Raw genomic sequence first — 18,242 nt, 5'->3', positions numbered from 1 at the left:
AGAAGAAAATACAGGAAGCATGTGATCCCCAGCAGCCAATCAAATCATCCAAAGCAGAATCTCACTAACATTTGAAAACATCCTTCTTTAGCTCAGTGGCTCAAGTGGGTCCACACAGTCCCAACAAGTTCAGGCTATTTTAATTTATTGTAACTCGTAATAAGATGGAGCCGTTCAACGAAGAGGATTTCAAAATGTATTTCTACGAGAACAGACTTAAAACTTTCGAGGGGTGGCCTTTCGACGAGGACTGTTCGTGCACCCCGGAGAACGTGAGTGAACGTTTAAACGGTTGGCTTCTGCTACGGCTAACGAAGTCTCAACTCAACAAGCTAGCTGCTATAAAAGCACTGATACTGAGGAAAGCTGTACTACACCAAGGGGTTGTTATTTTCATTCGGATTAGTTTTGTAACGGAGAGCTTTGATTTGTAAACATAACATTTTACAGTAGTGTTAAATGTAACATTAAGCGTTTGTTTGGGACTATTTGAGTGAACTACGGTCAGTGTTTCCTCCATACCTTACTATACTGAGTAAGGTTGGTTGGGACTACAACCCAGTCCTTGATCTACACCAGGGGCGTCAAACTCATTTCAGTTCAGGGGCCACATACAGCTCAAGTTGACCAGTAAAATTATAACATAATAACCTATACATAACGACAACTCTAATTTTTAGATAGTAGATTCTGAAAATGTTCACATTTAATGAATTATCTTTCTACAAAAACAGCTGTTGTATTTTTTTGCCATGATGAGTCTCATAGTGGGGCTGAAAATGTTACTCTTTAAGACCTGAAACCTGCTGCAAACACACCAAACACACAGGTTACCCATTCACCTGACACAGAGTGTAATGTTTACTGCAAAAGAACAGATATATTATAATAATGAAGAAGGTAAAGTTGATTATTCTGGACCCCTCAGCTCCAGCATGAACAGTGTGCTTGCTGGACAGTGTTGTATGCAGGGGTGTAGTGTTAGTGTTAGTAGTTAGTTGATCACCTTATAGTGCTCTAAAAAGTCTTTATGAATCTCAACCAGAATATGCAAACAGCAAGTCATCTATTTTCTCACTTTGAGAAAAAATGTGCCATTCTGGTGCGCTCCGTCCGCACTATGATTTTATGCGACCCCCAGAAGACACATTTGGAATAGTAGTTACTTTTATTGAAAAATTGCAGTTAATGTCTTCTCTGTAATTTTTTCACTTTGCAAAGTCGTTCCGCTGGGCCGGATTGGAACCTCTGGCAGGCCGCATGTTTGACACCCCTGATCTAAAGAATTCCAAAAACCGGTGCAACATTTCTAGACCTGATTACAAAGCCCATTCGACATTCATGTAGCTTGTTTTGAAAGACAGTCCCTTAGCCAAACATACCCACATTTAAATAACATAGGGTTACATATCCCCAATTCAAAAAGCTAAAACTGCATATGAAGATCTTAACCTGCTGTGATTCTCAGCATTAAGAATTGTTTTCCACTTTTTTTTCACAACCCATAGACACTTAAAAGTCAGGTAAAAAGCCAAGATTTTTTTAAAATTAAAATATAAATATAGATAAAGTACATGCTATTCTATTCTATTCTATTCTATTCTATTCTATTCTATTCTATTCTAAGAATGCATAACACAATACCCAAAGCCCAATTTGACAGAAAGGTGTATTATATTTTTCATGGTGACAGTTCAAAACTTGAAGATATTTAATCCATAACGAGGCAAATAAATAAAAAAACATTTCCTCTCAGGCGAACATTTGGAATGAACAGTATTTTGTATATGACTGAAACTATCAATCTTTTATTTAAGTAATTGATTTTTTTATTGCCTCTCTGCACTAATCAGTTAAACTCATAAACTGTATAAAATATGGACGTAGTATCCGTGACGTCACCCATCTGTTTCTCAGCGCTGTGTTGAAGCCAATCAGCAGCGGCCGCCATATTGGCTTCACGTGGCTTTACGTCACACTGTCGAGCCAGTGTGACGTAAAGAGGCGGGCTTTGAGCCTCCTAGCCAACAGGTACAGTGTTCCTGCAGTCAGCTGTGCCTCTCATTGGAATACTAGTAATCTCAATATCTTCAAAATTGCCGCGTTAGAAAAAAAATTCACCCCCGTCACAGTGAGAGGACATTGAGAAATGAGCTATTCAGACTACACTCATCTTTTGTACCAGGCTGTAAATATGTTTATTTCTGCTGTAAAGATCGTCTTTTTCCCCATCACGTGTATGTGACTTCCGGTACTTCTGGAGCCAGCCTCAAGCGGATCCTTGATGAACTGCAGCTTTTAACAGTTCTGCATTGACTCATATTTTTAGACCGGAGGTTGCCGCTTGGTTAATCTGCCTATTAGTAATTGTCTCTGTTTTTGCTTAGTAATGGTAAAATATTTTACCATAACAAATGATGTTTTGGATCTATTATTTCAGTTCCCTCTAACTAATAATTTCAGCATGAAATACAGATACAAAAAAGTACCGAAGGAAAAAATAAAGATTTTGTTTCTGTATTTGTATATTTGTTAATGCTGTTTATCTGTTTTTCTAGATGGCCAAAGCTGGTTTCATCCACACCCCCTCAGATAACAGCCCAGATATCGCCATGTGTTTCTTCTGCCTCAAAGAACTGGAGGGCTGGGAGCCCGAGGATGAGCCAGAGTAAGATAACCACATTACTCCTCCTGAGGAATAGAGATGCTAACACGAGCACATGAGATTTATAGTTTAAGTTCAGTCTTTTTTTTCTTAGAAGTCAAATTCCCTCAATAAATGGGAATGGTTAAGCAACATCTATATTATAACATCTATGTTTTGTGCACATGGCTCTCACATTCATACTTCATTTTTACTCCTGCCGTTAATGAAACAAATGGTTCTCTCTGCATTCAGGGGATATCTTGTGCATAATTTTCATGCAGTCCTTGAAGTTATGCATTCCCCCCTCATTCATCAGTCTCTTTGTTTTGTTGCCAGAAAGGAGCACAAATCTCATTCCCCGGCGTGCCACTTCATCAGCCTGAAGAAGAAGGTCGAGGAGCTGACTGTGGAAGAATTTTTCAAACTACAGAAGGAGAGGCACAAGTTCATGATTGTACGTTCATTAAAGGATTTCATAATTTGATTGAATTAGTTCATGACGAGCAAGATACATAATTTAATCAGCTGACGGTTAGAATGAAATATAACAAAGTTACTGTCACATTTTTATCTCTCCCTTCTTTGATCGTTTCTTTTCATTCCTATGTGTGTGACAAGTGAATTAATTCCACACCAAAACTAAAATCTACAAAAACCCTCAGCATAATTTGTCATCCAGATTTCATCTCCTTCTTTCTCAGAACAAATCCTGTAACGAGACCATTACCAAGTTTGAGGAGGCAGCCAAATTGAGGAGGGCGGATATCATCAAGACAGCGATGGGCGAAGAGTGACAGGAGAATAGATGCTGATGAATGAGAGGGGCAATGTTCGAGGGAGTGATTGATGGTTGCTTCGAAGTGACTTAACATTTTTATGTTTCTTTCATTTGTCTTGTATTACTGTTTATCTGCCATCTTTTATATCTTCTGTTTTTATGTGATTTGTTTTATTCAATAAATGTTATCTGTTTAATTACCTTGTTCAAATTTGCGTATTAATGTGGAAAAATTACTCGAGTAGAATTCTCCTAAAATATGTAAAACTGTCATGAGAAAAATGCTAAAAGCTCCAGTGAGGGTCTTTCTGTAAACGTCGGTTTTGGAGCCCCTTGTGGGAAAGATTATACCTTTTATTTTATTGCTGTATTTGTTCTAAACATGTAAAGGTTAGTTGGTACTTCTGCGTCGCCCCCTATGCAGCAGTGGTCGACGCGGACATAAGCACCACATACTTGTGCATCCATGTGTCCATGACGTGCAGCAATACTCCGCTGAAACACTTGAGGGCAATTTGGTCTCTGATAGTCAGTAGCCTGTTTCTGGCCCTGCTATGATCTCTGTTCAGTCTTTTTACAGCAACTCAGAGCGTGTTATGTTAATCTACAGCTGATACATGTTGCTGTTTATCATACAGAAATGATTACAGGGAAGAATAAAGAGGAGGAGATGAAATACACGGACCATGAGTGGGGATCCCGTAAGTGCTGTAAATGCGGGAAATACAATGCAAATGAATGGATCAATCACAGAGCTTGCGGTCTGTGTTGGTTCAATGTGTAGTTACATTATTGAGGAAGTGTGCGTCAGCTACGTGTGTATGACTGCGTAGGTACTGGAGCTATGTGGACCTCCGGCGTAGGCTACGCCGTTGATGCAATGCAGAAGTATAAATCAGGCTAAAGTGTTTTTATTTTCTTAAAAAAAAAATCTCATCCAGATTTCTTTTCACAGTCAGATATATCATTCTCTTAAATTCTTTGTTTACTTCATCTGACACCCAACCTGCATGAGCAGTTTTAGGCATTAGAACTATTTATATACATATAAAGAATCATTTTGCTGATGGTCTCTTTGTTTTTTAGGTCTCCAAGATAAATTAGTATTAATTTCAGTCTCTTTCATAACAAGATAAAAAACTGTTCACAGGAGCTTTAAACAAACTCAGTAATAATTTTTTGTCATATTCACCGAAACATTATTTGTCCTGAAAATACATTAAACTTTTTAACGAGCCAAAAGAAAGTCATACTTTGCTCGGACCAACGTCCCAGTGTAAAATGTGTGTGATGAATTTGTAATAATTTTCTTCCTCTAATTATCTGATCAAATCCACCCTACAGCTCTATCTCCCCACATATTCTCCCTTTCTGTGTTGCGTAAACGCGTGCGTTTCCCGCATAAATCCAAGTCCCTCCCAGACAAGCTTTGGCTACCATCCCCGCACAGCTTTGTGCTTTCATTCACTCAGTCAATGATCACTCCAGCTCCATTCCTCAGATGTTATACCCTGCTTTTTGGAGAACCGTAACATCATTGTAATGAGGAGAGTTTTCTGCATCTTGTGATGTGCGCAATCGTTCGAAAGACTGGACCAACACTATCCGCGTTACGCACGAGTTGATTCCATCACCGTTACGCGTGGAATAATATCTCACCTATGCAGGATGAAGGTTACCTTTGGGTGTCTAGTGGTCGCAGCCGGAGTCTGCGGTTTGCTCAGCTTCGCCCTTTTGTCTGCTTCCCTCGGAACAGAGTACTGGTACATCATACAGATGAATCCTATGAACGCGAGCGACTTTGAAGACATGAGCTCACATTCCGGTCTGTGGACCATCAATGAAGGTAAACTACTTTCCGATCATGTCTGTCATTTAAATGCCTCATTTGCCTGATGAATACCATTATTGCTTGAGTCAGTTCTCAGTTTTGCTCAACCTCTGAGCTTTTTTCTGATTTGAATTATCCAGGTGGGAAGATACAGACGGACTCAATCGACTCCTTCGCAGCAGATTACTCCAGGTACTCTGAGACTGAGCTGCATATGCTGAGTGAGTGCTCATCATCACAACACACACTATGCCCGTCAAATTTTAGTGTCTAGACGGCCATGACTCCACAGAGGCTCCCTCTGTTTCTCCTGTGTGTGTGTGTGTGTGTGTGTGTGTGTGTGTGTGTGTGTGTGTGTGTGTGTGTGTGTGTGTGTGTGTGTGTTTGTGTGTGTGTGTGTGTGTTTACAAGCAGCCATGCACAGCGCCATAGTGGTGGTTCTCCCCCTCAGTCTGGTCCTGCTGCTGTTTGGAGGCATCTGTGGCCTGGTCAGCTCTCTGGCCCGGAGCTCTGCTCTCCTGACCGGCACAGCCTCCTACTTCTTCATCAGCAGTAAGTTCAAGTTCAGCTTGTTTTTCCAGCTATATGTGAGCTAATAGATGACGTCATTCCCTTTAAGGTGCTGAAATGGAAAACACTTAGTTGTAGAGGTGTTTTTGTGCAACCCGCTAAGACAATCTAGCAGCTTATGACGTTGGATCCATTAAAGGAAACAACCACAATGCCCTGTGGTAGTCATGCACCAAGAGGAATTAGTGTCATAAGTGTAGCAATTATGACAAACAATACAGGAAAGAGCTTGGAATGACAAGGAGGAGATTCACATCTGCACATTATTGACTGCTGTTCTCACAGAAAAAAAGGATTAAGAAACCCCTGGTTGCTCGAACACCACAAACATATTGACCTGTAAATTGTCTCCCATGATTTTAATTGTCATGTTCAAATGTGACACAGTAAGTGCAGGAGAGAAATAACGATCAGTATAATTCTGCTCTGGATCATTGACCTCAGTGTTCAGCAAAAAAAAATCTATTAGGTGAAGGAATTAGGGAGAGAACAGGCTATTGTACACACACACTCTGCTGAAATAGTTTATCTTGGATGGCTGTGGTTTCAAAGGAACAGGATACAAAAGGGGTGTGAACAGCTCTGTTCAATTTCCTAACCGTGTATGTGTCATTGTTAACACCATTTTCTCAACATGCTTTGCACCAGGTGTTACATTTTTCCACAAATGTATAGAAATATACTCTCACTTTTTAATGGATATCAAAACGTCAGCAACTACTTTTTGTATCATTTAAGATTTTAATTTTCATTTATTTACACGTAGAGAATTATTTATGAGAAACAAAATTATGTTTGCCTAAAAACCAGGGGCTTGCAGAGTGTCATTCTCTCTCATAATATTAAAATAAATACTTTGTACTTAAATCAGTGTCCAAAAGTTAGGTTGAGTTAGCATTTTCAAGATGGCAACTACCCAATCAATAGGTGATGTCATGGTGACTACTCCCATGTAGTCTCTGATCCTGACACATCAAAAAATGCCTCTCTACGGGGCGTACATGTAAACAATCAATGTGGTTAACAGTCTCAAAAAGCTGAGATCAGACCGAGTCTTGCCTGTAAGAGGGGAGAAAATCTTATCCTATCTTAATTTTGGAATAATATAGCAAAGACTACCATCTAGACCTGCTCTTTTTGTAAAGTGTCTTGATATAACATTTGTTGTGAATTGGTGCTTCATAAATAAAGGTTGATGATTGATTATTTGACAATATGATTTAGCTTAGAGCTTATAGTAAAAACAAGAAAATGAATGAACAGTTATACAATAGAAACAAAGAAAAAAACTATGATAGATGACAAAGTTGGTTTGTTGAAGCCATTCCATATAGAAAATAGTGGTTGGTGAAAAGACTAGCTTTCAGACTGCTGTGAGGAAAAACCTCTGATTGTAAATGGAGAGAATTCAGTAAGTTGGATCCTCAGTAGATTATACTAACCTGAGACTGAGAAGTCCTTGAATGAAAGGGTCTGAGAAGACAACAGTCATGTCTTGAGTAGTTAGGAAATTGATTGTTACATGGATACATGTCACAGGAGGAGTGAGGAAGACTATGTTTTTAAGGAGCTCTGTACAAATAGGCCAATCTTGATACACAGTGAGGACCCACAATCGGTGAAACAGAGGCTGAGAGGAATGTCTATGGTAAACACAACGGATGTTTCTTAGTGCTTGTTTCTGAAGATGGTACATGGATTTAAAGTTGGTGTGATAAGTGCTTGCCCTAGTTATGTTACAATAACTGATATATGGATAAACCACTGAGTAATTTAACATTGAGTAACATTTAAGTGATTGTTTTTCTTGTTTTGATAGAAAATCAGATATCAGAGGGAATAACAGATTTACAATTTAACAGGTAACATGATTAGGATTGGACTCAATTCATGCGATATGTAATTATTTGGTGAAATTAACAAAGTAGCTAAAAGAACTTGATAACTGTTGAAGGTGTTGTTGAAAATGGCAGCAAAGACAGTCCATATGGTAAATTTAAACAAGCTGGAGCACCTGTGCCAGGCTGCAGGACTATAAATGACATCAGTTATAGTTATTGACCTCATGAGGGCAAAGCCACTGGCATCTATTACCATCCAAGACTGATTGGCTGCTAAATTGAGCCATATTGGTTATGCATGCATGAACGGGTAGGTGGTAGGTCTTGTATTTGTGTGTGTGCGTGTTACACCGGAGGAGCTTCATCTTGCTCTCTGTCAGATGGGTTATGAGAGCTTTAATTGGTCTGAGGGGAGGAACAACAGCAAAGTTATATTGCCTTGGAAACAACTGAATCCCAAATTTGTTTTTGTATAATCTTATTTATTTTGACTCACACTGATTTCATTTCACATTATTTGTTCAAAGCAGTTGAATATAACACTTGTGAAGGGCTTCTGAAACCTGCACATGCTGGAACTTCAATTAGGGGGGCACTGATCAAGGAAATTACTGTGTGACAAATAAAGCTTGTGTAGTAAGTGAAAACAGTAGTTACAAGATGTTACATTGAAGTATGTCAAAATACCAAGACAGTCTGTGGCAGACCTCCGCAGTCAGGCCCCCTACCTCTGCAGACCTCCCCAGTGATGCACCTCCACAGTCAAGGCCGGAAACACGTGCAAAAAGTTTCAGAATAAAATTGTGTTGAACTTCTGGTTTAACATTTCAGTTCATTTTTTCCTCTAATCCATAAAAAGCATGCAAGATATTGGAAAATTAAGTCTTGTGTTCACTTCCGGTTGACATTAACATTTATTTTCCTAACTCATCATATCTCATTTATACTTACAATTGATTTATAAAGTAAGAATGGAAAATAATATCTACTGAGTGTGAAATTCATTTGAAGAAAATCACAGCTCATTCAGTCTGTTGTTGGAACTTAAAGCTCATCATGCCAACCAACAAAGCAACAATCAATGTTTGAATGAACAAAGAACTTCTCTTGTCTCTCCTCTCTCTCGCTCGCACACTCTATACCTCTGCCTTCACTGACTGTCAACACTGTAGGAATTAAGAACATCTATACTGAACACGTTTAACAAACAGTAGAGCTGTTACAGTTTTATATGTATTATAACTTTTCTCCTGATCTCGTGTCACCAGTATAACTGGATAATGTAGCATTACAGTTGTGAGTACTAACATAGCCATGTTTGTTTGTGTTTTTAACTTTCACTATGATAATGTTTTGGTGAGGACCGGTTTTCAATCAGTCACAATCATATGTTCGTGGGGGCGTCGTTTTGGAGAAGCTCCGAGGGGAGGGGGGAGGGGTTAGACGGAGTCCTGAGGAAAAGGTACATTCATACTAATGCTAGTTTTCCGTGACTACCAACCCTAGCTTTAATATATATTTTTAATATTGTAGTATATTGTTACCTCTTTACTCTCATTTCATTGAGACAGCAATGTACTACTGGCTGCAAACTCTAGATAAAGTAAAACTTTTATTATTTTAGCTTAACCTTGTGCATTATTAAATGCTTCACTTTAGAATAACAAAAAAATAGAATGAAAACAATGATCATATCATCAAATTGATAACTTTGGCCCATATGCTACTTTTTTCTCGGCTGCATAAACATCACACAGAAGTGACAGCGTGGACAAAGGAGACACCAGACAGTGATGAAGCAGCAGAGGAACTTGTAGCGAGTTGAAAATGTGTGAATATGTTGGTACCATTTCCCTGTAATACATGCAATGAAAGTATCTAAACCTGTTACCTGTTTACTGCGATACACTGGACAGAAAGAAGAGTATATGAAAGATATGATTATATGGTATGGTTATTTATTAATGAACGTTAGTATGACCATGCCCGGCCTTAAACATCATGAGGGACCAATCACGTCTCGGACACTTTGTGGGATAAAATTTAGGGCAGTGGTACAGGTTACACCATCTTTTGCAGCATTCGACTGAAGGCTTTGAGCTTCATGAAGTGATGGAATGATGAATCTAAAACAGACAGAGAAACTGTAATAAGTCAGATCAGCTCGGTAAACAAAGTTCTGATTAAACAGGATTAAATCACGCAGCACAGCAAAGTCTTTTTGTGTTGCTTCAGTTAACATTTTCTCCTTATGGCCAGAACATCAGTAAAATTATTAATCTTAATAACAAACTTTAAACCTTTTTAGACCACAAATAACTAACATGATCTGCAAAACCTTTTTACATAAGTTTTTAACCAAGCTCAAAAATGAAAAGGCTCGTCCTCTATGCACTGTATGTAAGTAACGCTAACGTTCGTGTAGCGTAGCTTACACTAACGTCGGTGTAGTATAGCTAATGCTAACGTTCGTGTAACTATTTAAAAACAAAAAAATACATTGTACTGGTGTGACATTAAGTAGTTTGATTAAAGCCTAAAATAAATGAAACTGTGAAAAATGAAAAAATTGAGGTTTGGTCCATTAAGACTTATTTTTTCGCTGTTTTGGATACTTAAGAATATCCACCTACCATTGTTTCCAGGCGTAATCACTACAACAAATTTTACCACTTACGGACCTGAGTGCAGAGATGCATCACTGGGGAGATCTGCAAAGGTAGAGGCCTGGCAGCAGAGGTCTGCAGCTGGACCCCTCCCCAAAATACTGCGTAATTGTACAGTACATACAACAAAAGTGCGTGAAATGAATTCATATTATTTCTATAGGCTGTATAAAACATGCAACAGCTGCTCTGGGTGAAGCCAAAACGTGTAGAGCTCCCCCTGGTGTCTGGTTGCAGTAAAGCTAATTAATTCTGCCTCCATTGCCTAATTCTGTCATAGCAGTTAGTTCTTATCATGCTGATTTATGGGCACACGCTCATTTTTCTGAGATGGATTTTACTTAGGTATTTAATGTTAAAAAGAGGGGATGTGATGCAGCATAATGTACCTGATTAACAGAGTAGCAGGAACAGTGAGAGAAAACACTGACACAAGACTTACTGAACTTTCTAGACGTAAGTTAACAGTGTCTTTTGGGGAAAAGGTGTGACACGTCTCCTGCAGCTCTATTAGCCAGATCGCCTCTGCTAATGTCTTTGGCTCCACCAGTCCAATATGTCCGTCCCCATCAAGGCAGTATTTGGGCTTCAGTTCTCATAATGAGGGGAGATGGAGGTGTGCTGTCCATATTAATGTAAAATCAATGATTACATAAGTAAACCCTTTGCCATTGGTCAGGAAAAACCTTAACACTATTCTGTTGGTTATAAATTACCACTTGTTTAAAGTCACCATTATTCTTGCATAAGGTGTTTAACAGCAACAGCATGAGAAGTTTTTCATCATTGACTCTTTGAAGATATGGATCATGTGCGCACATCTCCCTTTGTAATGAAAATTATGCCAATGTTTTGCCAAAAATGTGGCTGCAATCTGCTAATTTAATTCTGCAAGAGCCTGCATTTGTCAACAGAGCTGTCAGTCATGATGTCACATCCCCTCTTTTTAACATCTAAACCAAAACATTCAAAACTAAACTTCATATAAAAAATCAATACCTTGAACTACCTCAGCATGGAGAGAACTAAATGCTATGATAGAAAGCACATTTACTTTAATTTTCTAGTTTGGCGCATGTTCCATCTGTTATGATTGAGAATACAGACTTTATGACCTACACTGCAGCCAGTCTCCAGAGGTCTCTCAATGTTTTGGCTTCAATTCCAGGGATCTGTAGTGTTGTCTTTTTTTGTGTGTCATAACGATGTTGTCCCCTTTCCTTATACTCCAGGATCACTTTGGCTTAATCTCACATTAAGAGAAAGACTCTTAATGTTGCATGTAACACGTTAACCTGTTAGGTTAAAAAAGAACTGATAAGTTAATAGAGTTGAATACGTTTAGGCTCTTCACATCAAACTTGCTTGTCACACACCAGAGTCGTTTTTCTTGGAGTCATGGGTTTTGGGTCAGTGGCACAAAACCTGCAGCTTAAACTGTACCCTAAAGCTGTCAGTTAAAGGCATATCAAATAAATCACGTCAACTCATGTTACCATGATTACTGTGAAATCTATTATATTTATGTTGGCTTTATAATAACAGGTCATTTGTACTTCGTGCTGAACATGGGGCTGAACTCTTCCTCTGGATCTTTGGGTTCTCTCATGGTCATGCATTATTGCCTCCATGAAGCAGACCTTGTGATGGATAAACACTTTAAGGGCTTTTTTATAGACTCCCCCTTTAATAAGCAGCACATGTAAAAGTGTTGAGTGAAATAAAGGCTTAAATTAGATTGGAGACTTGTCTTGGGAACGGTCTTGTTCATTGTCCAGCTTTTCAAACATGTCACCCTCCCCACCCTAGAGCCTGAGGGTGTCTTTCTTTTGAAGTCTTTGGTGTCTGTTTCCCCCCCAATATTTGGTTGATCCACCTTCTGCTGCTGAGTTTAATTTTTTTCTACTCTGCAGCAAGTCAATTTTTAATACCTGTGTAATTTCGGAGCACGATTAGTCAGCATTTATTTTGCTAATACAAGCCCGACACAAACAGGAAATTGTTTGTTTACGGGAGCAGCGAGAGGGGGAAAAATAGTCCCATTACAGACCAGTGTGTGTGTGTGTGTGTGTGTGTGTGTGTGTGTGTGTGTGTGTGTGTGTGTGTGTGTGCGTGCGTGCGTGCGTGCGTGCGTGCGTGCGTGCGTGCGTGCGTGCGTGCGTGCGTGTGTGTGTGTGTGTGTGCACGGTATGTATGTTCATCTGTATAAAATGTGTGTATTTTATTGAATGTGATCATTAGAAATCTTTCTAAATTGCTTTGTTCTTTGTTCTAAAGCGGAAATTTCTTCACACCAACCATTAAACAGCCAAATGAGTCTGTTTCGGAGCTCCCTGCAGAGTCTCTCTATTGCTTCCTGGTCATTTACAGTATGACTTGGTTTCCTCTTTAATGAGAACACTTACAAAGTGCTTCTGTGTTGAAAACCAATTCGTACTTACAAATAAAGCAGAAGCATGTACTGTGGTTTCTACCTTGTTAATTACACTGCAGCACATGAAAATCAGTCTCGGCAATGTATTAGTTTAAGATTGTGTTGCTTTAGTGTAACTTTTTACAGCAGAAATTGTAAATATTTAACTGTATATATTCACGTTACAGAGTTAACACGTTAAGATTTAAGATCACAATGAATCAAGCAATCTCCTTACTGCTGAATTTTAATGAAGCTAGCTTAAAGGCAAGAGATAAGTTCACATACGACCAAAATAGCTGCTAATCCTCACATTTAAGAAGTTGGGTCAATGAACTTTGGGTATTTTTCTCATAAAGTCGTATTAACAATTTTATGAAAACCATCACTCGCTGAAGTAGTAAAAGTAGTAGTAGTGGGAGCATCTCTACATGTTATCTGTGTGAGCTAGTATTCAGTCTGTCACTCTGTGTATCTCTGCTTCTCTGCACAACATTAGCATCACTTCCTCCTTACTCTGAGCTCGTAGCACCTCAGGGTGTCATTGTAATAAAACGATTATTAGTCCCACCCTGGGTTGCCTCTGCACTCCCCTTGCATCCCCTTAAAACCAGTAGCAAGCCATCAGAATTCAAAGGGTTTCCAATGGCAACACTGTGTGAAACTTGTGGGGACTGTGTGTGTGTGTGTGTGTGTGTGTGTGTGTGTGTGTGTGTGTGTGTGTGTGTGTGTGTGTGTGTGTGTGTGTGTGTGTGTGTGTGTGTGTGTGTGTGTGTGTTTATTTGTCTAGTCTCTGATGACAGCACATGCGTCAGTGTATTTCCTCTGCCTCACAATATGAGATTTTGGGGAATCTAATGGCCCAGTGTTAGTGCTGGGTTTAATGGACGAGCTCTCTGCACAGAGCACTGAGTGGTATGAATTTCTGCTTCATAATAGCTTTTGTATTTCCTCTAAAGTCTTAAATATTTACAAATTTAAACAGGAATACTAGTGTGCCCATTTGTTCTCACCAGATCTAGCCCAGCTTATTAGTGTGACACATATATGTTATTGTTATTTATTCATAATTTTTGTCTCCACTAATCAACTAACTACTTATTGAAAATACCAAAGAGAAACTATCCTATATCATAAAATTTCACATACGAGCCGATCTTAATTAACCGCAGCATTCTGTTTACTAGCTCGATGTGGTGGCATGTTTGAAAAATAGATGAAGGTTTCTGTAAGAGGTCAAGCTGACTACCTGGTTGTAAGGGCAGATGACATTGGGGTTTTTTTGTTGTTTTTTTTGTTAAATTGTTTATTGGTTGTTTTCCAGGGACTTTTACATTGCAAAACATAGCATAAGTGATGGTTCAGCCATGTAATTGACCCCCCCTCCACCCCCCACCCCCTGCACCGTATGGCAGTGTACATACGGTAGTAATAAAAGAGGACAGGGTCATATACACCTAAAGAAAAGAGAAAAGAAGAAAAGGAGCCTAACAGATAGTAAAGTAATAATAATAATTTAAAAATATATATAGTTAACAGTAGGAACTGTTTTTCTATATGTACATTTCTTAGTTTATTATCAATGTCATCATGATTAATAATTGATTATTGTTGTTACTATTATAATTATACGATGATGTCCTTTTTTTTACCGTCAATCGAGCACAACTCGTTACTCATCACGTTAATCATCGCCCCGAGGCTTTGAGAAATTTAGTAGAACCTGAATGCTGTAAGTCGTAGACACATCTCTGTTGATCCCAAACCAGTTGAAGAAAAAAGCTGAACTTCAACATCCGCCTGAGAGAGACAGTTCAAAGCCAGACTGAATATTGGAGGGAGGAAGAAATTAATCAACCAGCTAGAAGCTTAATATGTACTAGTCAATCGTATGCATACAAGCATGGCATCGATCAGCACTACAGTCTCCTGCACGTTGATTAGGATTAAGATAAATGCACATCTCAGTGAGTGACAGGTGGGATGAGGAGGACCATGCTTCTTTTGCTGGCTTTATAGATGGAAAAAAAGGTTTTAATAGCAGTGATAAGTTCAGTTTTTTTCTCCATATATCAAGCTAGATATTTGCAGTAAACCATATACAATTAAAAAAAAAAACACATATGCTAATATGTTTAGCTTTTATATGTTTTTAGTTTGTCTTATAGATTTGCTACTGATATGTAGCCATATGATATAAGCCATACTTTTTTATGTAGTTAAACATTCTTACAGATTTAGAGCAACAATAGTTATTCTTTTTATCATCTTATGATATATCTTTATAATCAAAAACAAATAAAAGCCTGTCTTATAGAGACACCCGGAAACAGACAGAGAGTATAAAAAGGTAAGTAAAGGTCTAGGCTATAATCATAGAAGTTGTTTATTTTCCCACGAATCTTTTATTCAATTTCATAACTAACTTCATTCTTCATAACTTGATAACTATTAGATTTTTTTAAAAGTAAAGACAAAATAAAATGTACTCACCATAGACTGTATGAAACCATGGACTGCATAGGCTACACATAAGTGAAGCCAAAAAACCTGGAGCACTCCCCTCTGACAGTATACAGTAGATCATCAAGCCTGCCTACAAAGTTAAAAAAATAAAAGTTTAGTTTGTTTAGTCTGTGAAGGGGGCACTATGGGAAGATGGGGCAAAACAGGGAGAGTTCAGCATCCTGACTAACTGGTGGATAAAACTGTTCCTCAGTCTGCTGGTTCTGGCCCGGAGACTGCGTGATCTCCTTCCTGATGGCAACAAGCTGAAGAGGCTGTGAGACGGGTGGGAGGGGTCGCCTGCTATGTGAAGGGCTTTTTGGGTGAGGCGGAAAGAGTAAATGTCATGGAGGGAGGGGAGAACAGAAATTTGTCAAACTTTAAAATAAAACTTAACTCAAACATTGTTTTTGTCATTATATTTAGATATATGACCAACACTAAGAACAAAGTCTTTGAACTTTCTGTACCTGTGAGTGTCCACTTCAAACTGATTCCAGGAGCTGTTTTGTGTGTTGTGCTTGAGGGATCTTTTAATTGGTGAGTCGTGTCTTGGTTTGTAGAAGGGAGGGACAACAATATTCTACCTCCATCAGCTGATCCCTCCTGTATGGAACTTCTGCCCATCACTGGGGTTATGTGCTTGTACAACAGAAGAAGGTGGATATGCATCATCCATCTTTATACATAGTCAATGATACTCAACATGAAATATATTTCATATGTTTGTTATTCTCTCTAGGTCTGCTAACGCTGTGTGGAGTGAGTCTCTACATCATCTACTCACAGCAGGCCCTTGCAGAGACAGAGAGGCTGGTGGGGCCAGAAGCTTTGGCGTACATTCACACTTCATTCGGCTGGTCTTTGGGTCTGGCCTGGCTGTCTTACGGCCTGGAGGTCGTCGCTGGTGTTCTGCTGCTCATAGCCGCTCGGATGGCCAGGCTGCAGCACAGCAGCCCAAGTATGGCCTAGCTAGCATAAGCCTGTAGCACAACCTGGAGTGGGGCTGAATTACAGTGTTTGTTTTTGACTTACAGCAAGGTAAACACACAACAGGAGATTTTGAAGTTCAAAGGTTTGATGGACTTTTGGACAATATCAAGTGTTTTATGATTAAGAGGTAAGTACAGATTGGTGGGATTCTCTGTAAATGAAGCAGTGCACTACACCAAGTAAAATTTAGCCAAGTACTCCCTCTTGTGGTGAAAAATTGAGCTGCTTCTTAATTCGACTCGGTGCATCTAACCGTAAGATTGTCATACTGTATCATTGAAACTGTGCCAAACTCACAGACAAGCTTACATTTGAAGATTAAGCCATGCTTAATGACATGTAGATACATTTTCATTCAAACACAACTTTACACAAACTGTGTTTATTTACAGTAAGCTGATTCTTCTATATATTTTAGACATGTTCAGTTTAATATCATGAGCTAAACTTCTGTTCATTGTGCCATCATGGTACCTGGATGATCTCATCAAACTGTGTCATAATTGTTATTCATAAAAATTACATGACTCCAATGCAAAAAATTATACTTGATCAAGAGATTTTTTTTTTTTGTGCTGTTTATTTTGATCAGTCCTGCTCTTAATGTGTACAATGCTAATCTAGCAATCACCAAATATTTTCAGGCCTGAGCAGATCTTTAAACTCTCCAATCTCATGTCATTACTCATCACATCTCAAAACATATGAAACATTTAAGATATTTTCCCAAGGATGCTTGTATCAACTGTATCAAAAAGGAAAAGTGCTGCCAACTATATATTGGTCAGTGTCCCACAGTGTAGAGAGTAAAGCTATTCATAACTTTGTTTTCTCCTTCTAATTTTTTGTTGCCTTGGAAATTGCAACCATGCCCAAAAACAAAGGATTCTCAGACACAAAAATATTTCCGTCTTAAAATAGCAGCACTGACACCAGCAGATTTGTTTTTAAGGCCAAAGGCAGGGTGAAAACTTCACTTCTGAGTGGGAGGTAACCTTCAACACACCACTGGATTTCTGTAGCCGTCAACCAAAACCAACTGGTTCATAAAAAACACAACACAAAATACTCCTCAAAGACATTCCCATGGCAACCTAAACATCCTGTGCATATGAGCAGACAATAGATGAAAAGTGGGCGTGGGATGCTGCAGTAAACAAGCTCTACCTCACTGCAGATAGGCTACACATTAAAGGCACAAGCATCTGCAGGACACTAGAATCGATTTTTGCAAGAAGATGAACTTCATGTATCTCCACTATGTCAAGTTTCAAAGGCACTGTGGGTAGTTTCTACCTGATTTTGAAGTAGTCTTGCGCTCATGATGATGCCTCTTCATGATCTACACAGTAAAATGAGATTCTCAGCACCAAGGGAAATGCAGTCTTTTCCTGGAGAACTCCTCACAGTGACTTTAAAGCTCCTGTAAGGAGTTTTTAAACAGTTTCAAAACAAAGTGAAATGTATAGTAATGTCTCCATGCGACCCACAAAAGCTAATAACATCACCAGTGACAAGATTGATAATTTTTCTACTGTAATTATGTAAGCTTTTAACTAGTAGCCTATCACATAGGATAAGTGTTTTAACCAAGTGGCAACCTCTGGTCTAAAAATATGAGTCCAATGTGGAAGTGCTAAAAACTGCAGTTCATAGAGGATCCGCTTGAGGCTGGCTCCGGAAGTACCGGAAACCACATATACATCAATTCAAAAAAGACGATCTTTACAGCAGAAATAAACATGTTTACAGCCTGGTACAAAAGACAAGTGTAGTCTGGATAGCTAATTTCTCCATCGGCACACACTGTACAGGGGGTACATTTTTTTCTAACTTTGAAGATATTGAGATTACGAGTCTTCCAATGAGAGGCACAGCTGACTTGATTGACAGGCGACTACAGTGTAGCTGTTGGCTAGGAGGCTCAAAGCTCGCCTCTTTACGTCACACTCGCTCGACAGCAGCAATATGGCTGCCGCCGCTGATTGGCCTCAAAAC

General features: G+C 39.0%; 2 protein-coding genes and 1 long non-coding RNA gene across 4 annotated transcripts; 2 read left to right on the top strand and 1 right to left on the bottom strand.

Moving 5' to 3' along the window:
* Window positions 1–25: 25 nt before the first annotated feature.
* birc5a (baculoviral IAP repeat containing 5a) lies at window positions 26–3,625 on the top strand. The gene is made up of 4 exons (XM_034707565.1): window positions 26–272; window positions 2,559–2,668; window positions 2,984–3,101; window positions 3,349–3,625. Exons 1-4 carry the CDS (start codon window positions 165–167, stop codon window positions 3,439–3,441), a joined length of 429 nt encoding a protein of 142 aa, XP_034563456.1. The 5' UTR covers window positions 26–164; the 3' UTR covers window positions 3,442–3,625.
* A 1,282-nt stretch (window positions 3,626–4,907) lies between these two features.
* On the top strand, window positions 4,908–16,789 carry tmem235b (transmembrane protein 235b). Of its 2 annotated transcripts, none has more exons than XM_034708269.1 (4): window positions 4,908–5,271; window positions 5,397–5,448; window positions 5,671–5,808; window positions 15,994–16,789. In XM_034708269.1, exons 1-4 carry the CDS (start codon window positions 5,094–5,096, stop codon window positions 16,238–16,240), a joined length of 615 nt encoding a protein of 204 aa, XP_034564160.1. In that variant the 5' UTR covers window positions 4,908–5,093; the 3' UTR covers window positions 16,241–16,789. The 2 variants fall into 2 exon arrangements, with proteins under 2 accessions (XP_034564160.1, XP_034564159.1); XM_034708268.1 differs by having other exon boundaries at window positions 5,397–5,477.
* LOC117830232 lies at window positions 9,636–16,384 on the bottom strand. Its single transcript, XR_004634746.1, has 4 exons — window positions 16,039–16,384; window positions 15,722–15,893; window positions 15,240–15,342; window positions 9,636–9,793 (listed from the first exon to the last, which is right to left on the bottom strand). It is a non-coding gene; the product is annotated as an uncharacterized LOC117830232 (long non-coding RNA).
* Window positions 16,790–18,242: the final 1,453 nt, after the last annotated feature.

This window comes from Notolabrus celidotus, chromosome 18 (assembly GCF_009762535.1).
Source record: "Notolabrus celidotus isolate fNotCel1 chromosome 18, fNotCel1.pri, whole genome shotgun sequence".
NCBI lineage: Eukaryota > Metazoa > Chordata > Actinopteri > Labriformes > Labridae > Notolabrus > Notolabrus celidotus.
Note: the sequence above shows the minus strand (reverse complement) of the source record. Positions and strands in the feature narration are given on the sequence as shown.